This window comes from Salvelinus alpinus, chromosome 36 (genome assembly GCF_045679555.1).
Source record: "Salvelinus alpinus chromosome 36, SLU_Salpinus.1, whole genome shotgun sequence".
Lineage (NCBI taxonomy): Eukaryota > Metazoa > Chordata > Actinopteri > Salmoniformes > Salmonidae > Salvelinus > Salvelinus alpinus.
Window position 1 is genome coordinate 9,451,841 of NC_092121.1, and position 22,019 is coordinate 9,473,859.

Below are 22,019 nucleotides of genomic sequence, written 5' to 3' on the forward strand. Positions count from 1 at the left end.
GGGACTCCCAATCACGGCTGGATGTGATGCAACCTGGATTCGAACCAGCCGTGATTGTGAGTCCCATAGGGTGGCGCACAATTGGCCCAGCGTAGCCTGGGTTTGGCTGTCATTGTAAAACATAATTTATTCCTAACTGACGTGCCTAATTAAATAAAGATTAAATTTAAAAAACACTATTTTTCTTTACAGTGCCTTTGGAAAGTATTCAGACCCCTTGACTTTTTCCACATTTTGTTAGGTTACAGCCTTATTCTAAAATGGATTAAATAAATACAAATCCTCAGCGATCTACACACAATACCCCATAATGACAAATCAAAAACAGTTTAGAAATGCAAGTGTTGCCTCTTGCACTGAGATGTGGTGCCTTAGACCCCTGTACCACTCGGGAGGCTCATTTACACTGATGTCCCCAATTCTGATATTTTGCCCAATTATTGGCAAAATAACAATAATTGTTGCAAAGATCAGAATTGGGCTGACTGAACACAACCTAGCTGTAAGGAGTTCACACTGGACTTGATTCTACAATGAAGGCTAATGCAACACTAGAATAAACACTATGCACATAATAAATAAATATATAACAAAAATATCAACACAACATTCAACAATTTCAAAGATTTTACTGAATTACAGTTCATAGAAGGAAATCAGTCAATTGAAAGAAATTCATTAGGCCCTAATCTATGGATTTCACATGACTGGGCAGGGATGCAGCCATGGGCCCACCCACTTGGGAGCCTGGCCCAGACAATAAAAATGAGTTTTTCCCCACAAAAGGCTTTAATGCAGACATAAATAGTCATCAGCAACTCCCCCACCCCTCAGACGATCCTGCAGGTGAAGAAGCTGAATGTGAAGGTCCTGGGCTGGCATGGTTACACGTGGTCTGCGGTTGTGAGCCCGGTTGGACATACTGCCAAATTCTCTAAAATTACGTTGGAGGCAGCTTATAGTAGAGAAATTAACATTCAATTCTCTGGCAACATCTCTGGTGGACATTCCTGCTGTCAACATGGCAATTGCACACTCCCTCAACTTGAGACATCTGTTGCATTGTGTTGTGTGCACATTTTAAAGAGGCCTTTGATTGTCCTCAGCACAAGGTGCACCTGTGTAATTATCATATTGTTCAATCAGCTTCTTGATTTGTCACACTTTGGCAAAGAAGGAATGCTCAATAACAGGGTTGTGCCCAAAATTTAAGAGAAATAAGCTTTTTGTGGGTAGGGAGCATTTCTGGGATTTCTTTTTTCAGCTCCTTAAACATGGTACCAACACTTTACATGTTGTGTTTATATATTTTTTCAGTGTAAAGTGTTGTTTCTTGAGCTGAAATATAAAAAAATCCCTGAGAATTCTGTATGTCCAACTGGCCTCAAAACCACAGACCACGTGTAACCACATAGTTCTCACTTATTACATACACACACGACTAGATGGAAATGCAAAGCGTGTATATGCCACTAGGTCTGTGGTTATGTCACATGTCCATGTTCTCACTGAATGTTTACCTGGGGTGTATTCATTAGTCTGGCAACGGAAACCGTTTACCGTTTAAGAACCAAACGGAAGCAAACAGAGCGAACGGAACGAAACTGGGAGGGACCTATCTGAATTTGTCCAATTGAAACTTGTTTTCGTTTGCAAAACCTTTTCCTTTGGCTTAAAACGGTTTCTGTTGCGACGAAACGTTTTGAAACAGAAACAGCGCAATGAATAAATCCCTGATGTTGCAGTTTATTGAGAAGGGACAACAGTCCAAAGAGGATATATTCGGTATAATCTGTGTCGCTTTTATTAGAACATTAATTAAAACATAGGCCCATATCCTCCTTTATTCGAATAACCTACACTGACTGAGTCACCGGCTCTGTGGACGTCGAACTCGCATTACACCTGTCTTCACAACAAGGAAGTATTGAATCCTTCGTTCGTACCTTTTGAAAGGAAGCCATTTCTCATAGCAAGCTCACTGGTAATGGTATTCGATAACATCGGCTAAATCGTCTTTATTTCTATTAATTGTTCCAGTCCAAATTTATTTTTGAGAAACGGCACGATTTTCACCAACCCCGTTCCATTTGAAGTCTATTTCGCTCAATGTGGATATACCAGTAACGTTAGGTCAAGGCCATCGAGTGTACAGACCGCTAAGGTAAACCTCAGTATTTTACCTATGTAGCCTACATATAACTAAGTAATTACAAATATTTGTTTGGACAAAATGTGTGTAGGCTATGACTTGCCCATGCAACAGGTTTCTCAGACAGATTATTAAGGCTGTGGATGTTTTTTTCTTGATAATTCACATAGGCCCATCACAGGGATCATCAACTACTGTAGATTCAGCCGCGGGACGATTTTTTTCTTGAGCGGGTGGTCATGGGCGGGTGTTGTGCCTAAAATCTCCCCTCTGCCAGAACACCGGAACATAATTACAAATCATTTGTAGATAGCAAATTGACCGCAAGAAGACTAAAACATAATCATTTCAACCCTTGCCCACATTTGTATACGATTCAATATATATCTCTATTATGCGTGGGAATATTTTGGAACAGAGTTCCCAAATTAAAATCACATGGAGCTTATCTACAAGTGTTTTCATGGTATTTTAAACTGTAGTTGTGATCTTATAGTTTTTGTTTTGTTATTAAGAAGTTCGCAGCTCATAGAACCTGTGCTTTTTCATAAACCAGCAGCCCTGATTCAGTCATGCAAATGTTAAGGAAATGTAAAATGTTTTCCTATATGTATGTAGCCTAGACAGTGGTGTAAAAATACGTTTAAAGTACAATTTAAGTAGTGTTTTGGGGGGTACCTTCTGGTTTGTTTAATAGAAGAAATTTGAAATTATTTATACTTTTACTCAAGTAGTATTTTACTGGGTGACTTTTACTTGAGTCATTTTCTATTGAGGTATATTTACTTTAACTCAAGTATGATAATCACATACTTTTCCCACAACTTTTCCTAGACCAGGGTTCCCCAACTGGTGACCTGCTGGCCAAATTATTTATTTTCTTTCCTTAATGCTTTTGAGCCAATCAGTTGTGTTGTGACAAGGTAGGGGTGGTATACAGAAGATAGCCCTATTTGGTAAAAGACCAAGTCCATATTATGGCAAGAACAGCTCCAATAAGCAAAGAGAAACGACAGTCCATCATTACTTTAAGACATGAAGGTCAGTCAATCTGGAAAATCTAAAAAAATGTCTTCAAGTGCTGTCGCAAAAACCATAAAGCGATATGATGAAACTGGCTCTCATGAGGACCACCACAGGAAAGGAAGACCGAGTTACATCTGCTGCAGAGGATAAGTTCATTAGTTACCAGCCTCAGAAATTGCAGCCCAAATAAATGCTTCCCAGAGTTCAAGTAACAGACACATCTCAACATCAACTGTTCAGAGGAGGCTGCGTGAATCAGGCCTCTGTGGTCGAATTCCTGCAAGGAAAGCACTACTAATGGACACCAATAATAAGAAAAGACTTGCTTGGCCAAGTAACACGAGCAATGGACATTAGACCGTTGGAAATCTGTCCTTTGGTCTGATAAGTCCAAATTTGAGATTTTTGGTTCCAACCGCCGTGTCTTTGTGAGACGCAGAGTAGGTGAACGAATAATTTCCACATGTGTAGTTCCCACCGTGAAGCATGGAGGAGGTGGTGTGAGGGTGCTTTGCTGGTGACACTGTCTGTGATTTATTTAGAATTTAAGGCACACTTAACCAGCATGGCTACCACAGCATTGTGCAGTGGTACGCCATGCCATCTGGTTTTGGCTTAGTAGGACTATCATCTGTTTTTCAACAGGACAATGACCCAACACACCTCCAGGCTGTGTAAGGGCTATTTGACCAAGAAGGACAGTGATGGAGTGCTGCATCAGATGACCTGGCCTCCTCAAGCACCTGACCTCAACCCAATTGAGATGGTTTGGGATGAGTTGGACCTCAGAGTGAATGAAAAGCAGCCAACAAGTGCTCAGCATATGTGGGAACTCCTTTAGGACTGTTGGAAAAGCATTCCAGGTGAAGCTGTTTGAGAGAATGCAAAGAGTGTGCAAAGTTGTCATCAAGGCAAAGGGTGGCTATTTGAAGAATCTCAAATATAAAATATATTTTTATTTGTTTAACACTTTTTTTTGGTTACTACATGATTCCATATGTGTTATTTCATAGTTTTATTGTCTTCACAATATATATATATATATACACAGACATACAGTACATTCGGAAAGTATTCAGACCCCTTGACCTTTTCCAAAAAAAATTATGTTACAGCCTTATTCTAAAATGTATTAGTTTTTTTTTCTCATCAATCTACACAATATACCCCATAATGACAAAGCATTAGAAAACACATTTACATAAGTATTCAGACTGTTTTCTCAGTGCTTTGTTTAAGCAGTTTTGGCAGCAATTACAGCAAGTCTTCTTGGGTATGACACTACAAGCTTAGCACACCTGTATTTGGGGAGTTACACCCATTCTTCTCTGCAAATGCTCTCAAGCTCTGTCAGGTTGGATGGGGATTGTCGCTGCACAGCTATTTTCAGGTCTCTCCAGAGATGTTAGATTGGGTTCAAGTCCGGGCTCTGGCTGGGCCACTCAAGGACATTCAAAGACTTGTCCCGAAGCCACTCCTGTGTTGTATTGGCTGTGTACTTAGGGTTGTTGTCTTGTTGGAAGGTAAACCTTTACCCCAGCCTGAGGTGCTGAGCGCTCTGGAGCAGGTTTTCATCAAGGATCTCACTGTAATTTGCTCTGTTCATCTTTCCCTCGATCCTGGTGCCAGGTTTCCTCCAGAAGTGACGCTTGGCATTCAGGCCAAAGAGTTCAATCTCGGTTTCATCAAACCAGAGAAACTTGTTTCTCATGGTATGAGAGTCTTTAGGTCCCTTTTGGCAAACTCCAAGCGGGCTGTCATGTGCCTTTTTACTGAGGAGTGGCTTCCGTCTGGCTACTCTACCATAAAGGCCTGATTGGTGGAGTGCTGCAGAGATGGTTGTCCTTCTGGAAGGTTCTCCCATCTCCACGGAGGAACTCTGGAGCTCTGTCAGAGTGACCATTGGGTTCTTGGTCACCTCCCTGAGCAAGACCTTTCTCCCCTGATTGCTCAGTTTGGCCGGCGGCCAGCTCTTCTTCTATTTAAGAATGATGGAGGCCACTGCGTTCTTAGGGACCTTCAATGCTGCAGAGCTATTTTGGTACCCTTCCCCAGATCTATGCCTCAACACATCCTGTCTCGGTACTCTACGGAACATTCCTTCGACCTCATGGGTTGGTTTTTGCTCTGACATGCACTGTCAACTGTGGAACCTTATATAGATAGGTGTGTGCCTTTTTCCCAAATCATGTCCAATCAATTGAATTTACCACAGGTTGACTCCAGTCAAGTTGTAGAAACATTTCAAGGATGATCAATGGAATCAGGATGCACTTGAGTTAAATTTCTAGTCTCATAGGAAAGAATAGTGAATACTCACTTAAATAAGGTAATTCAGTTTTACATTTTTAATACATTTGCAAACATAAAAAAAATACGTTTTCGCTTTGTCCTTGTTGTCCTTATTGGGTTTTGTGTGTAGATTGATGATTTATTTATTTGAATCCATTTTAGAATACGGCTGTAACGTAACAATATGTGGAAGAAGGAGAGGTTCTGAATAATTTCTCTGTGTGTGTGTGTATATTTAGTTAGTTAGTTATATATATGTTATTTATTTTTTGGGACATAAGACTATAAAAACACCCCGCAAATCAGATCCAAGTGATATACAGTTGAAGTCGGAAGTTTACATACACCTTAGCCAACTACATTTAAACTCAGTTTTTCACAATTCCTGACATTTAATCTAAGTGAAAATTCCCTGTCGTAGGTCAGTTAGGATCACCACTTTATTTTAAGAATGTGAAATGTCAGAATAATAGTAGAGAGAATGATTTTATTTTATTTCAGCTTTAATTTCTTTCATCACATTCTCAGTGGGTCAGAAGTTTACATACACTCAATTGGTATTTGGTAGCATTGCCGTTAAATTGTTTAACTTGGGTCAAACGTTTCAGGTAGCCTTCCACAAGCTTCCCACAATGACTTGGGTGAATTTGGGCTCATTCCTCCTGACAGAACTGGTGTAACTGAGTCAGGTTTGTAGGCCTCCTTGCTCGCACACACTTTTTCAGTTCTGCCAACAAATTATCTGTAGGATTGAGGTCAGGGCTTTGTGATGGCCACTCCAATACCTTGGCTTTGTTGTCCTTAAGCCATTTTGCCACCACTTTGGAAGTATGCTTGGGGTCATTGTCCATTTGGAAGACCCATTTGTGACCAAGCTTTAACTTCCTGACTGATGTCTTGAGATGTTGCTTCAATATATCCACATACTTTTCCCTGCCTCATGATGCCATCTATTTTGTGAAGTGCACCAGTCCCTCCTGCAGCAAAGTACCCCACAACATGATGCTGCCACCCCCGTGCTTCACGGTTGGGATGGTGTTCTTCAGATGGTGTTCTTGCAAGCATCCCCCTTTTTCCTCCAAAACATAACGATGGTCATTATGGCCAAACAGTTATATTTTTGTTTCATCAGACCAGAGGACATTTCTCCAAAAAGTACTATCTTTGTCCCCATGTGCAGTTGCAAACCGTAGTCTGGCTTTTTTATGGTGGTTTTGGAGCAGTGGCTTCTTCCTTGCTGAGCGGCCTTTCAGGTTATGTCAATATAGGACTCGTTTTACTGTGGATATAGATACTTTTGTACCCGTTTCCTCCAGCATCTTCACATGGTCCATTGCTATTGTTCTGGGATTGATTTGCACTTTTCGCACCAACGTACGTTCATCTCTCGGAGACAGAACGCTTCTCCTTCCTGAGCGGTATGACGGCTGCGTGGTCCCATGGTGTTTATACTTGCATACTATTGCTTGTATAGATGAACGTGGTTCTTTCAGGCATTTGGAAATTGCTCCCAAGGATGAACCAGACTTGTGGAGGTCTACAATATTTTTTCTGAGGTTGTGGCTGATTTCTTTTGATTTTCCCATGATGTCAAGCAAAAAAGCACTGAGTTTGAAGGTAGGCCTTGAAATACATCCACAGGTACACCTCCAATTGACTCAGGCTACTTTGCATAATTTATCAGAAGCTTCTAAAGCCATGACATCAGGCACAGTCAACTTAGTGTATGTAAACTTCTGACCCACCGGAATTGTGTTACTCTGAATTATAAGTGAAATAATCTGTCTGTAAACAATTGTTGTACAAATTACTTGTGTCATGGACAAAGTAGATGTACTAACCAACTTGCCAAAACTATAGTTTGTTAACAAGAAATTTGTGGAGTGGTTGAAAAACGAGTTTTAATGACTCCAACATAAGTGTATGTAAACTTCTGACTTCAACTGTATGTGATCATTTTCAAATGTTAGCAAGGTTTGAAATGATTTATGTTTTAATCAAGTATTGTGTCTGTTTGGGCTTCTTGTGGTCAATTTGAAGTCTAGAAATGATTTGTCATTATATTCCGGCCCGCTGACTATCCACTCAAGAAAAAAACTGCCCGCTAGTTGTCGATCCCTGGCCTAAAGCTCTTTTACCCAAACAACACTTTTTATTGTTTCAGATGAACAGCTCAGCAGAGGAGATGGCGATGGACTTGGAAGTCCCCCAAAATGAGTCTCTGATACGTTTCGCATCTCCAGTTTTTAACAAGTCAGACATATCCAACATGACAATAATTCAAACGGGGAATGGGACTATTGTGGCACACGATATCTTCTTGAATACGACCGCTGCTCAAGCTCTGTCGGGGATCTTCGTCTGGTCAGCGCTGCTCCTCACTTGCCATCAGGTAGGTTACATTATATCAGTTGTCTGCCTCTGTACTTGTTTTGATGTGAATCTAGAAAACAAAAAGCATGGCTCTAGGCGTTGTCAGTAGCACTCAGCTTTGCAAACAAATGCAAATATGTAATGGGAGCTAGGAAGGTGTTGTGGGTTGTCTACACCCTTACCAGAGGGCAAAGGCCAGACAATACATTTAGTTTTTTGTTTTTCAATACATTTGATCCAGTATCTGTTGTTGACCAGACCTACTTTCTCCATCATCGAGAGGCACGACTGAGTGTGATAGTTAATTGGCTCCTATCTGTAAAGTGACGGTCTGTTCATAGTGTGTCATTGTTTCTTAATTGTTACCGTTGACCGTGACTACCACTGATAACGACACAATGCAAACAGAGCCGTCATCGATCAAATGGCTGGGCAGAGCAGTTGTATAACTTTAGCCAAGCATAATAAGGGCTAACCATGATTATATTCACATTCAGTATAGGCTTACTGAAGTGTGTTTTTTCTTCAGTTATTGCTATTTACTCGTGTCTCTTGCTGTAATCCTACAGTAGAGACAATGGTGATCCTTATCATCAGACTGGGGTTTCATCAACTCCAGAGAGGGTGTACATTTGAATGGCATGCATTATCAGCAGAGATGTGCAGGTGTTGTCGAGGTCACATTTCCAGCGTCGCAATAAAAGGAGAGGATCACGTTTCGCGAAGGGCAATCAGCAGAGGCCCCATGTGTTTTATGCTGCTCAGCATTGGGGAGTGAGAGCCGTCTCTTCTCATATTGTGCTGATGAACCGATAAACCTGAGCGCTGCTGAGAATGGGTCCATCCAACCTTTAGCGGCTGTATAGACAGGAAGCCCCCAGGGAGTCCCACTGTGTTGGCTTTGGTTGGAGATTTAGATGATCATGATATTTCGAGATAGGAATATGATGGTGTTATTGTCCCCAGGGTTTATGTGCTGACCTTTTCTATACGCTGGTTGCAACATTTCTGATACGTTTCACATTATCATCAGCTCGTACTTTATTACTGAAAATACATCGAGCAGAAGTAGGCATACCTCTGGTATAGCAAGAAAACCTTTTTTTACTAGATTTAACATGTCTTTATAAAATTGAAATTGCTCAGAAAAGGAGTTATACCATTTTTTAAATTAGATTCGTTTTTTTCACTACACACAAAAAAAAAATGTAAATTTGTCATTCTATGGCGTCTCCCGTTCCGTCCATCTGTTTAGTTCTGGAGTACTTTGTTTTCCCATCCACTCCCCATCGAAGCAGGCCAGACATTAACATATGTGGCCCGTGAGATAGTTGCAGGGTTGCATGAGGCAAGCATGCAGGGAGATTAAAAACAGCCTCCCCGACAGGATTGGTTTTATTTAGTATTCTGGTGTATCATCAGATTTTCCTCCATAAGACTGTCTCTGGAGAATTCTCCTCCTCTCCCAATCTGCATACTAACACTGTATGCTGGCCGATGCTGACCTTAGATGTCCCAGTCTGCTCACTGTGGTCCAAAGCACCAGGTGTTACAGTGCTATGGAGTGTTACTGATGTTCTCTGACACACTACACTGTTCAGACCTCCCACTTCCCGGGGCAGCTTGTCAGGGAGAGAGGAGGGTCATAATATCACACTATAGTCAGTGTGATGTGTGGTCTTCTCATTCTGTCTGGGTGTTCTGTATAGAACTGTCGTGCTCAGTGCGCGCCCCTCTCACTTTCTCACGGACACTGCTGGGTATGAACGCGAGACACTCCACACACTTTCTCATTCCAACATGGACGTTTGGTGTGTCACAGCTGTCAGTGCCAGGGGCGGGCTGGGGAGTGTTATGAGGTGGAGTTATACGCCTTTCACAGACCAACTGAAATTAGCTGGGGGATGGACTTGGGCTACTGCTCAACTAAGACAGAAGGGTATTGAGTCTGAGTCAGGCTAGAGCAGAGTCATTACCCAGGGCACAGCTCTGTCTGTCTGCCTGTCAGCTCAGCATTATGGAGCCTGGAGGACCACAGTCTTTCCACCAGCCATTCAGGGGAAATGGAGGACATCAGTCTGCAGCCTGCTTCACTTCACTTCTCAGGAGAGCCACATGCATCACGCCCTGGCACTGGCCAGCCTCTAATGTGCCACCTCTAATGGCCATTTAATCATGTTGCATGAGTCTGTGTGAGTTGGACCAGAAGTCAAGAAATGCCAGGGTGCACCACTTGAAATGGATCAAACTGCAATACTCAACTCTGACCATTGCTGGTGTACTGTACACGATGGATCACTAGGTTATGAGCTTTTAGTTTCCTTTGGCATTTGCCCCTGAAAATATGTAGTTGATTATGTGCTTCACAAACGTAATTATGTAATGGATGCTCTGAACTTTCCTTCACCCCATGGCCTTGACTCCAATTCTGAAAAATGTTGGTTCCTAGAATTGGGAATCATGCCACACCATCTAGCATTCACATTCCGCATTATGTTTTAAAATTATTCAGTGAAGTTGAAGAGTTCAATCAAATTCAACAGTCCGAGACACAAGTTTTGAAGCAGTGCACCCCTCTCTTCTTTCTGTTCTCCCTCCCAAGTGTAAAAACGTCTGTGTAACACATCTCTAGGAGAGTTGATCCTATAACTCAGACATTCACTTTTCAGTCAAGCTTTTGTCTTGATCAGCAGAAATTCATCCCGCTCACCTTGCTACCCCAATTATGCAGTGTTATCTTTCTGGGTTTTCATTTTTACCCTCCTTTATCTTTTTTCTTACCTTTCGACCCCAAATCTACAGACACTGTCCTTTTTTATATGTATTTTAGTCAATGCTGTAATGCTGTCCTTCTAAAGCACGTTGGGCCCTGTGTGATAGCCAAATCGTGCCTGGAGAGGGTTCCAAGGAAGTGCCGTTTATTCATAAGAACCCATCTCTTTGAAGCACTGGCCCCCTAATACTGCTCGTCAGGTTCAGCTCAATTATTCATCGTGGTTGGTCTAGGGGCTGAAACTGGGATTTGAATACCTCCAATGCATTTTTGCCTAGTAAGTAATCTTGTTTATTTTAATAACTATTTTTGTTTTGATTCTGTGTTTTCCAGATCTACACACACCTGAGGTCCTACACAGTCCCTAACGAGCAGCGCTACATCATTCGCATTCTTTTCATCGTGCCAATCTATGCGTTCGACTCCTGGCTCAGCCTGCTCTTCATCAGCAACGACCAGTACTATGTCTACTTTGACTCCGTCCGAGACTGTTATGAAGGTACGGTAAACAAACCACCCCACCCGTCTCCTCCCATTCGCTGTTGCCTCATATCTCAGCCGGCGCCCCGACGGCGGTTTACTCTATAAGCACCTGTACCAGGCGGCAGTAGTCCGACACCGGGCAGGTTCTGTCTGGCCAGTAATGACATTTAGACTGACGGTAGACCTATTATGAGTTCTGAAAAAACATTTGATGGCTATAAGGATTGAAGCTAAAAACGGACTGGCCCAACCTGTTTTTCCTCACCTGTCAGTTCTTCCCTATGGGCAGAGATGCCCTATTGTTCATGTTGTTCTGTTTCCAGGGCGTGTAGACTTTCAGACCTGTCTTTTTTCCTCTTAGGCTTTGTGGTTTTTGTATTCTATTCTTTGCAAAAGGGGGAAAAGGGATGTACTTTAGTTGAGATCATTCTAATCCAAACTAGTTAAGAGTTGTTTTTTACTTCAAACACAAAGGAAATGTTCATCTTACTCATAGCTATTCTTCACATTAAATTATTAATGTCTCATAAATTGTACTCTCAAAACCTTTTCTTTAATAGTCCTTATGTACCGAAGCAATGAGAAAAGACTGTAGTACTTTAACAATGGCAGAGGTGAATCGCATGCAGAATTGTTTAAGTGTAATTTGATATATGGACAAAACTATTAGTATTTCACATACATTATTGACCAGATTAATTTAGTGTTTGAGACAAGTTTATGATTGGTGGTGGAGATTGCTCTTTAAAAACTGCATCTGAAAGCAGGTTAACTATTGCATTGAGTCAGCATGGCAGGGGTAAAGCACTGTGTGAAACTCTGTGCCCCTGATACTTGAGTGTAACCTGCATTCGCTTTTTTTTTTAAACCCCTCCTGAAATAGCATCCAAGGCTTAGGAAGGATTTGGAGGACAGAGAACCATCCTAAACCTCTTAGCGGTGGGGAGAAAACATTGATTGGTGAAAAATACAATTATTGTAAAGCGAAACCCTCTCACAAAAGTATAATTTCAGTTTCCACAGCTTCTAAATTAGGATGTAAGATCTCTACAGTGCTATCATCACAATCTGTCCCACAATATTACCTGCAGCACAGAATGCTCACAGATTGACACGTTATCTTTAAAGTCCATGTTTATAATGAATGATTTATATAGACAGAACATGAATATTTACTGAGATTAGCTGGAAACGGTAGCCTTTACACTCGTACCTGTATACGGGTTGAAATGGCAGATTTGGGCACCAATAAACGGCTAAATTGGAAGGCATTGGCTGTACAGTAACATGCTATACATGCACTTCAGTGCTGCATGGGTTCTGACTGACATCCGTGCTGAACTTGAGCACCGCGCGTGGCAAGATGTCTCTCCCATCCCTCCCCCTAATTGGATGACTTAAGCAATTTTTGTTGTCTGAGTGAGGGAAGTGCTGTAAATTAAGAGAACTCTTATGTATTTTGAAAGATGAGAAGTTGAGGATTATAATAAATACCTTCTTTGATGTCGTACAAGCCAGCCACACACCTGTGAGTCCAAATGTGCACTTCACATTTCCATATCATAAAACTCATGTCATATACAGTGTCAACGTTTATGATCCCTATGTTGGCTGTACAGTTACAAGGTGACATGGCGTCATACCCTGGGTTGTTTTGGACAGAACGAGCCTATGTTTGTCTACTGTGAAGAAACCCCCCTGTGGCACACGCACCTGAATGCAGTCAGGACTCCTTTCTATGTGCACCAAAATGATGATCTGTTTCCCTGTATTGCATTGTGAACGCCTGAAACTGTAAGATCGTATTTTATAACTTAGCCAGTCATGTTGGCAATAGAACAAGCTTTCAAATGATGCCCACCTGACCCAGATTGTGATTTGTAATGGTCTGTTTTTGAATTGCGTACACGACTTCAGTAATTGAGTGATGGCAGGGTTGTGTTCCAAACAAAACAACTAAAAGTATGCTTGCTCTAATTCCTCAACGGAACAGCTAGGAGAGCGAAAAGCACCTTACAGTGGAAGACTCCTCTTTGAGTCATAAAAATGCAGTGAAATGACTTGTGCACACTTTGGAGAGGTGTGTAGCCACTTGGACCTCTCACTCAAACCCTTGTCATTTTTTTGCTTATTATGTTGCGCCTACACTACATTTTCCAGGAATATTCTCATCGTGTTACTGAATATATCAAGAGTATTTTCAGATTTCGTAATCAACAGATGCGGTGAAAAGTACAGTAAATGTAAAATGCCCATAAAATCAACAGTGTAATGTTTTGGATTCAGTGTTGTCAGGTGAACTGTTGTGTCCTCACCTTTTTGGTGTAATAATTTCCCCTTTATCTCTAAACAGTTCCCTTTCAGTTGCTACCATGGTTATGCATTTCATATTTCTTCTGAAAGAAATGTAGCCCTATCCATGTAGGCTAATTCCCACCAGTGTAGAGAGTTAATGGTGAAACAGCCACACCCGTGTGTGATATTACAACATCATTGAACGCGCGGTAGAGCACAATATCTACTTCAAACATGTTTTACCATGCTGCACGACGCTCCTCAGCTCAGCAACAAAAACAATAACCGTGGTGGTTGGGGCGGCCAGTGGTCCTGTTTCCTCCTACTACGGATTCCATCTTCAAACGGACTGACCCGTGACGTCGAATTGTTGTTTTTGAAAATGACCCCCACTTGCAAAACCTAGTATCAGTGTTGTAAACAACATTCCATCATAATGTACAGGAATGTATGTGGGTGACTTTGTCCCTTCTCTCCATGACAGCATTTGTGATTTACAACTTCCTGAGCCTGTCCTTTGAGTACCTCGGGGGAGAGAGTGCCATCATGTCCGAGATCCGAGGGAAGTCCATTGAGTGAGTGCTCCCAGTCCCATCCCCCATACCATGGTCTCATACTACACGCTATACAAGTAGCTTTCAAAAAACCCACCCAGAAGGTTGGGGATTTTCAGTTTGTCTTGCAGTCACCCAGGGTCTGGCTGTAATTTCCTTGAATTAACGTCTTGATCTGGTTTTAAGGAAGTCAGACTACAAGGATAATGCTGTTTTGTATTTTGGACACTAGAATGATGTCTTTTAAATCTCGTACACATTCAAAGGATACATTTGTGACCAGATATTTTCTATCATTCCCAGGTCGAGCTGTATGTATGGTACCTGCTGCTTAGGTGGAACAAGCTACTCTATTGGCTTTTTAAGATTCTGTAAACAGGTGAGTTTCCATCTCCCTCCCCGCTTGGGGGATGAAAGCACTCTGGAAATAGAAAATAGTGATTTGTTATTTTAATGTCCTCTCGTTAAACTTTTTTAATCAAGATCGCTTTTCTATTGTGAAATGACAGCCATTATAATTGGCTGTCCACTTTTTAGAGGATAAGGTTGACTGGTTAAAACAAAAAATGAAAGCAAAAAATGAAAGCAAAAAATGAAAGCAATCTGAGAACAGGTGAAAGCAGCTTTGTAATAAGCACAGAGAAATAACATGAGCTGTCAGCTTGAGACTGTCCCCATAGTGTCTTGGGGATGCAGTCTGTGCTCTGAGTCTTACGCTGATGGCAATTGGATCTGAAAGGTATGTCCTCAGAACAGTGAATAGACGTCCAGAAAAGAGAGCTGATTAACACTCGGCATGTTCTGGCTGGACTCCCATGTTGGCTGGTTTCAAAGCACAACCTTGCTGTTCTCTTCCCTCCGGTAGCAGAGTTGAAAGGGATAGAAATATATCTGCTCTGGCTCTGTGAGACGACAAGTTGGAGGGAATGGGATCAATAACTGCATTTAGAGATTACTCCGGGTTTCAAGAGGAGCATCTCTAATCCAAAAGCACCGGCCTGTCCTAAAGTTGCTATATCATTTCACATTTAAAGGTCTGCAGGTAGCCCCAGTAAGGAAAACTACTGACCCTTGAAATTCAATAACATGTCCCTTAGTGTACTTTAACATTACTTCAGACAGTACATTGTTTTGGCCTAATGTCAATATATGCATATTTTCAAGATTTTTAACATAGTATATCATACATTGCAAATTGATAGGCACACAATTTCCACAAAATGTTCATTCGTTTCATAGATGACTCAGTGTTTGAAGACGTACAGTTGGCTACCTTTCAAACCCAATAACCAGCATGTAGTAGTTGTCACCTGCATTGTTCCTTGTTTTGTGTCTGTGTTCAATGCATGTCCCATCCTGTATTGATGTCATGCAGGCCACTCTTCAGTTCTGTGTTGTCAAACCCATCATGGCCGTCATCACCATCCTCCTGCAGGCCTTTGGCAAATATCATGATGGAGATTTTAAGTGAGCACAACCTTTCATTCCATTTCACCCACTCAACTTCCCCTTCGCCATGCTCGCACTCCTCATTGTGTGTTTTTGCTTTTTACATTTCACATGAAAGTATTAGACATTGATATTTACAATACGAGTATTGAGTAATACATACATTTGGATGGAAATTCAGAAAGTGAATGTACATAGATCCCCACTAACATGTCTGTGTTGATCCTGTTCCCTTCTGCAGTGTGAATGGAGGATACCTCTACATCACCATCATCTACAACATCTCTGTCAGCCTGGCCCTGTACGCTCTCTTCCTCTTCTTCTTCGCTACCAGTGACCTGCTGAGGCCTTATGAACCCGTGCTCAAATTCCTCACCATCAAATCTGTCATCTTCCTGTCCTTCTGGCAGGGTGCGTTGGTCCCTTACCTTGACTTAATATCAACAGTTTCAAACCCTGATGGGGTTGGAAAAGTCTACAAAATACATTGTAATTGATACATTAGACTGGAGTAGCACATGAAGGTGTTGTCTTTTGTTGTTTAGGTATGGTGCTGGCCATCCTGGAGCGCTGTGGGGTCATCCCTAACGCTCTGTTTATCGACGGCCAGGAGGTGGGGGCCGGCACAGTGGCAGCAGGCTGGCAGAACTTCATCACCTGCATCGAGATGTTCTTCGCTGCTATCGCCCTGCGCTACGCCTTCACCTGCACTGTGTACCAGGAGAAGAAGAACGAACTACCAGGGACACACGGTAACTGCACTTCTACATGTCCATATCTCCATGTGTAACTCTGTGTTGTTGTATGTGTCGAACTGCTTTGCTTTATCTTGGCCAGGTCGCAATTGTAAATGAGAACTTGTTCTCAACTTGCCTACCTGGTTAAATAAAGGTGAAATAAATAAATAAAAAGAGAGGGGAGGTACAGTTGAAGTCGGAAGTTTACATGCACTTAGGTTTCAACCACTCCACAAATTTCTTGTTAACAAACTATAGTTTTGGCAAAAGTCGGTTAGGACATCTACTTTGTGCATGACACAAGTAATTTTTCCAACAATTGTTTACAGACAGATTATTTCATTTATAATTCACTGTATCACAATTCCAGTGGGTCAGAAGTTTACATACCCTAAGTTGACTGTGCCTTTAAACAGCTTGGGAAATTCCAGAAAATGATGTCATGGCTTTAGAAGCTTCTGATAGGCTAATTGACATAATTTGAGTCAATTGGAGGTGTACCTGTGGATGTATTTCAAGGCCTACCTTCAAACTCAGTGCCTCTTTGCATGACATCATGGGAAAATCAAAAGAAATCAGCCAAGACATCAGGAAAAAAATGTGTAGACCTCCACAAGTCTGGTTCTCCCGGGTGGCGCAGTGGTCTAGGGCACTGCATCGCAGTGCTAGCTGCGCCACCAGAGTCTCTGGGTTCACGCCCAGGCTGGGCTGGGTTCGCAGGCTGGGCTGGGTTCGCGCCCAGGCTCTGTCGCAGCCGGCCGCAACCGGGAGATCCGTGGGGCGACGCACAATTGGCATAGCGTCGTCCGGGTTAGGGAGGGTTTGGCCGGTAGGGAGGGAATTTCCCTTAAGTGTTCAATTTGGGTTGTGATATAGTGACCCCACACACTTTAAAACCCTTTACGCTCCTTTGAGACCCCTTTTTCAAAGTCACCGAGCCATGGTAGACAAAATAATGGGATGTTAATTTATAAATTATCTCAGGAACCACACCTGTGTGGAAGCAACTGCTTTCAATATGCTTTGTATCCCTCATTTACTCAAGTGATTCCTTTATTTTGGAAGTTACCTGTAGGTGACAATGCAATTTTCAGTCCCATTCCCTGGCTGTAGACAGGGAATGGGAAACACATCAGAGAGAGATGGCCAGAGGGAACAGTGTGAACCAGGCAGGCCTGAGGTCAGCAGAGGAACGGTCTTCAGGGTGTTCATCATTACTCACGGCTCACAGGAAAGTTACTAGCCCAGCACCACTATAGAAAGAGCATTTCATAGCCTCGCTACGCTTAATCGCAGGAACTAGCGGAACCACTCTGACGTCAATACCTTTCACATGAGCAGAAGACAAATGGAGACCGAGGGAAAAGCCTTCTGCGGCGATACCAATCATCTCAGCTTGTTCCCTCCTGCAACAGCTCCTGCTGAGGCCTTGGGCTATAGCAGACAGACGTGCAGAAAGAAACGGAATCGCTAAATGCTGATTAAGTGTGAAATGTTTCCATGTCCATTTCATTTGACCGGTAGAAGTGTTTTCTTCATCTTGCCGAGTGATCAAAATGAATTGAGGATTTCTCCCATGTTCGGCATTCATGCTCGTGCACAAAATGTATTATTCATTTGCTCTAGTTGATATTCATTTAAAACTAATGATAACATAGCTGCGGAAAGTTAAGCAGCAAATTAGATTTTTATTGTGGTCTAAACGTGTAAATTAAATGCAGCTGAAGCCAGGCTATTCACTGAGTAGTTTCCAAAAGTATGGTTTTGAAAGTAAATTTTCCCTCTCAAAGGGATGCATGGTGTTGGGGCTACATTTTTTATATGCCCCACGGAATTGTTCTTTCTTACCAAAGCACCAATTCAAAGGTCATAATTCAGTGCTATAGTATGTAACTGGACTGCATAAACATTACCTGAACCAGAAGGATTCCCATTAAGACTAGTTTAGCCTTTTGATATAGCTGCTGAGAGTTGTAGAGTCACAGCCCCATCCAACCCTCACTGGGCTGGGAAGTGTCAGAAGGTCATCCATTTGTGAAGGTGTTTTCAGTGTCTGTGGAGGTTTGGGAGGCTTATATACCTCCAGGCTGTCCTCCTCCAACCCTGACTGAGGCCAGCCCTTGTTGCAAAACAGGCCAGCTGTGATGGAAAAGCTCAGGAGAGCATGCCTAACCACGACTCTGACCCTGAAGCACAGCGGAACCCTCCGCCGGGCCGCCTTCCCTCCAGAGACCTGGCCTAGACTGCACTGTCGCTGACCCTGAGACAGAAGGCTGCGTTGGTTCTGTCTGTACCGGACCGCTCCCGGGACGATGGATGAGACCCTGGTATTATAGGGTCAAGTATCAGCCTGGCCCACAGCTGGAGGAGCTCAGTCGGGGAAGTGACTGGGAAGGTAGACAGAGGAGAGGAAGCACCTTCCTCACTCCCACTGAATTGCTGCAGACTCCCTGTCATCTCTCTCTGCTCTCATCCATCAACACTGATAATAGAGGAACACTAACAAGAGGTCCTCATGTGGTGGAACACTGGGCACAAGGACTGAGCACAGGCTTAAAACGAATGAATTTGTGTTAGTGAGATTCGTATCAACTGTGATTCTGGACTAGGGAGTTTTTCCTAATGAGTCTGTTAGCACCTTGTCTTCAAAAATGGATTAATTTAGTTGTCATAAGCGTAAATACTCTTGAATTTCTCACGTTGTATCTTGTATTTTCTGCGGTTTGATATTCAGATCAAAGTTATGTCCGATAAACAAGTTAAATGACCATGTCAAAATGTGTCTGTGTTCTTCTAGACAACATCGCCCCCATGCAGAGCATCTCCAGTGGTCTGAAGGAGACGATGAACCCTGGGGACATGGTCCAGGATGCCATCCACAACTTCTCCCCAGCCTACCAGCAGTACACCCAGCAGTCCACCCAGGAGGTGGTACAGCCCAGCCAGAACAACGGCAAGGCAGGCACAGGCGGCAGCAGCAAGAGCTCCAAGAAATCTGACAAAGTCCTGCTGATTATCTCTGATGACGAATTCTAAAGGAGTCGCCCACCACCACGAGTATCCATGTCTTTGTTTCCTCACCACACCCAGGACAACACTGGCACCGCATATCTCACTGTCAGACCTGGCCGTGTGGTTCCTTTTCATCTTCTTTCGTTTCATTTTTTAAGATGAACTCTTTACTTTAGTCCTGGTTTTAAAGTAACTGTCCAGTGTTTCCAGATTTCTATGAAATATGATCTATATATAATTAATTACAACATTTGTGAAAGTTTTCCTTCCAAAATTTTTTTAAGTATGCAGTTTTTCTGTGTTGGAATGGTGTCGGCGTACCCCAACAATAGAATGGTGAGGTAAAAATATTAATGCGAGTAGATAGCTGATTGGCCAGCTGAGGAGGATGACATCATCCTCTATGAGGAAATGGCAAGCATGTTTTAAGCGGTCTGTTTGAAATACAAGTTTGAGGTGAGGTTTTTGAAGTGTTTTTCTCCAATTGATGCTTTCACCAGAACATTATTTGGGTACGAGTTAACAGATTATGAACTTTTAAAAGTGAGATTTTCACTGGACAGTTAATTGAATGAATAATTCTTGCAGGGAAGATCAAGAAGGGGACAGAATGAAGATTTTAATGACCTAATGAGTTGATTTTTGTTTCTGCCTTGCTAGTCATGATACGATGGGAAAATAGCCTGTCTGCTGAACCGTTTCAGACAAGGCAGGTAGTGATGCAATTTTTATTTTGGTAATTTCCCTGATCCTGATTCGGTCTCTATCGTAGCAGTGACTGAGCTCTTCTCTGGCCGCTGAAGTATGTTCTCCGCTCTCTCTGATTCATGTGAGTTTCAAATAGGAGCTGATTAATGTACGACTTCAGGAGGGAACCCGGGAATCGTGCCCGTCGTGGCTGGCTCTGACACTTCAAGGACCATCTCTTGCATTTGCGTGCGTGTTTGAAGTATTTGCTCAGCAGTCCTCTGTTGGGTCTCCCGACAAACTGAATAATTTTTTTCAAAGACACAACTGACTTTGGAGCAGGAACTTCAAACTCTAGACTTTGGCGCTTTGAAATCCTTTGTATCTGACATGCCACAGACAAATTGGAGGATAAGGCCGACTCCCACCAACTTGGAGGGTTGTGGTATTCTCATTCATTTTCTCAGCATGGATTAGAGTGTATAATTCAGCAGAGCTCAACAATGTTAACCCTAAAAAAACATTTGCAGTATTGTAAATAGTTTGAGTAGAACCTTTTTATCGTTTCTGAGGTTCGTATTATTGTTCCTTTCAACTCACTGAAGATAACATTAGTACAGCAATTGTTTGATTGGTTTAAATGTTGAATTATGTAGTGTAATTTGGTCTCAATGTTCTAAATGTTAAGACATGTCTGCTGTTATGTTTAGCTTAATGACAAAGTTTGATAAATTGCTATATTGTAAATAAGCTATGTAGTATTAACAATGTGTTTTTCAGTGATTTCTGCAGATCAGTTTGATATTTCATGATATTTAAGTTGGTTTCATGTCATTGTATAATATATTTTGTTTCTGTTTGTGACAAATTGTGATAGAGGGACACCATCTACCCTATCATTTTGAACTGCATTTAAGTCAGGGAAATTAAGTGCAGTGTAATCACTTTTTCCATACCTTCATGTGCCAATTATTGCTGCCTTACTGGGAAAGCAGAAACAGATGTAGAGCTGGGTATAATGTGATCACTGAGATGTAGTGTAACTATAGTGTCTATTACTGAATCCTGGTTTATTTGGTTGCTTGTCACATTTTGCACTCATGTAAAATAAACGATTAAAGAGATGTTTCGGAACTTTGGCCACTACGTAAGTATTTTTTTAAACCCCCCGTTTTGGGCTGGATGTGTCGATGTGTAGTTCATATATGCAAGAAAAAAAGGAATGTCTGCAACTCGGGTCAATCTGACGAAGATCCAACTCTGATTGAAACGTTGTCTTTATTGTGCATCTGATTAAATCACCATGGGAGCATACCAGAGTTGCGCACATTCCTTTTGTCTTGTTCTTCTGTCCTGCACCTGATAAGTTGGATGTGCATATATTTTTTTCTTCTATAGTTTATATACAGTTGAAGTCGGAAGTTGACACACTTAGGTTGGAGTCATTACAACTCGTTTTTCAACCACTCCACAAATTTCTTGTTAACAAACTAGTTTTTGCAAGTTGGTTAGAACATCTACTTTGTGCATGACACAAGTAATTTTTCCAACAATTGTTTACAGACCGATTATTTCACTTATAATTCACTGTATCACAATTCCAGTGGGTCAGAAATGTACATACACTAAGTTGACTGCCTTTTAACAGCTTAGACAATTCCAGAAAATTATGTCATGGCTTTAGAAGCTTCTGATAGGCTAATTGACCTCATTTGAGTCAATTGGAGGGGTACCTATGGATGTATTTCAAGGCCTACCTTCAAACTCAGTGCCTCTTTGCTTGACATCATAGGAAAATCAAAAGAAATCAGCCAAGACCTCAGAAATAAAATTGTAGACCTCCACAAGTCTGGTTCATCCTTGGGAGCAATTTCCGAACGCCTGAAGGTACCACGTTCATCTGTACAAACAATAATACGCAAGTATAAACACTATCGGATCATGCAGCCGTCATACCGCTCAGGAAGGAGACGCGTTCTGTCTCCAAGAGATGAACGAACTTTGGTGCGAAAAGTACAAATCAATCCCAGAACAACAGCAAAGGACCTTGTGAAGATGCTGGAGGAAACAATTACAAAAGTATCTATATCCACAGTAAAACGAGTCCTATATTGACATAACCTGAATGGCCGCTCAGCAAAGAAGAAGCCACTGCTCCAAAACCGCCATAAAAAGACCCAGACTAC

The 22,019-nt window shown here is 42.0% G+C and overlaps 1 protein-coding gene across 1 annotated transcript; it reads left to right on the plus strand.

Moving 5' to 3' along the window:
* Positions 1-1,704: 1,704 nt before the first annotated feature.
* LOC139564903 (transmembrane protein 184B-like) lies at positions 1,705-20,967 on the plus strand. Its single transcript, XM_071384781.1, has 9 exons — positions 1,705-2,164; positions 7,635-7,862; positions 10,950-11,115; positions 13,879-13,969; positions 14,252-14,327; positions 15,324-15,415; positions 15,639-15,808; positions 15,943-16,149; positions 18,932-20,967. Exons 2-9 carry the CDS (start codon positions 7,635-7,637, stop codon positions 19,168-19,170), a joined length of 1,269 nt encoding a protein of 422 aa, XP_071240882.1. The 5' UTR covers positions 1,705-2,164; the 3' UTR covers positions 19,171-20,967.
* The last annotated feature ends 1,052 nt before the right edge of the window (positions 20,968-22,019 follow it).

Coding starts and splice junctions, on each gene's coding strand:
- LOC139564903 (XM_071384781.1), top strand. CDS start 7,635: ATGAACAGCTCAGCAGAGGAGATGGCGATGGACTTGGAAGTCCCCCAA. Junction 15,809..15,942: donor CTTCCTGTCCTTCTGGCAGG/GTGCGTTGGTCC, acceptor TTTGTTGTTTAG/GTATGGTGCTGGCCATCCTG. Junction 16,150..18,931: donor CGAACTACCAGGGACACACG/GTAACTGCACTT, acceptor GTGTTCTTCTAG/ACAACATCGCCCCCATGCAG.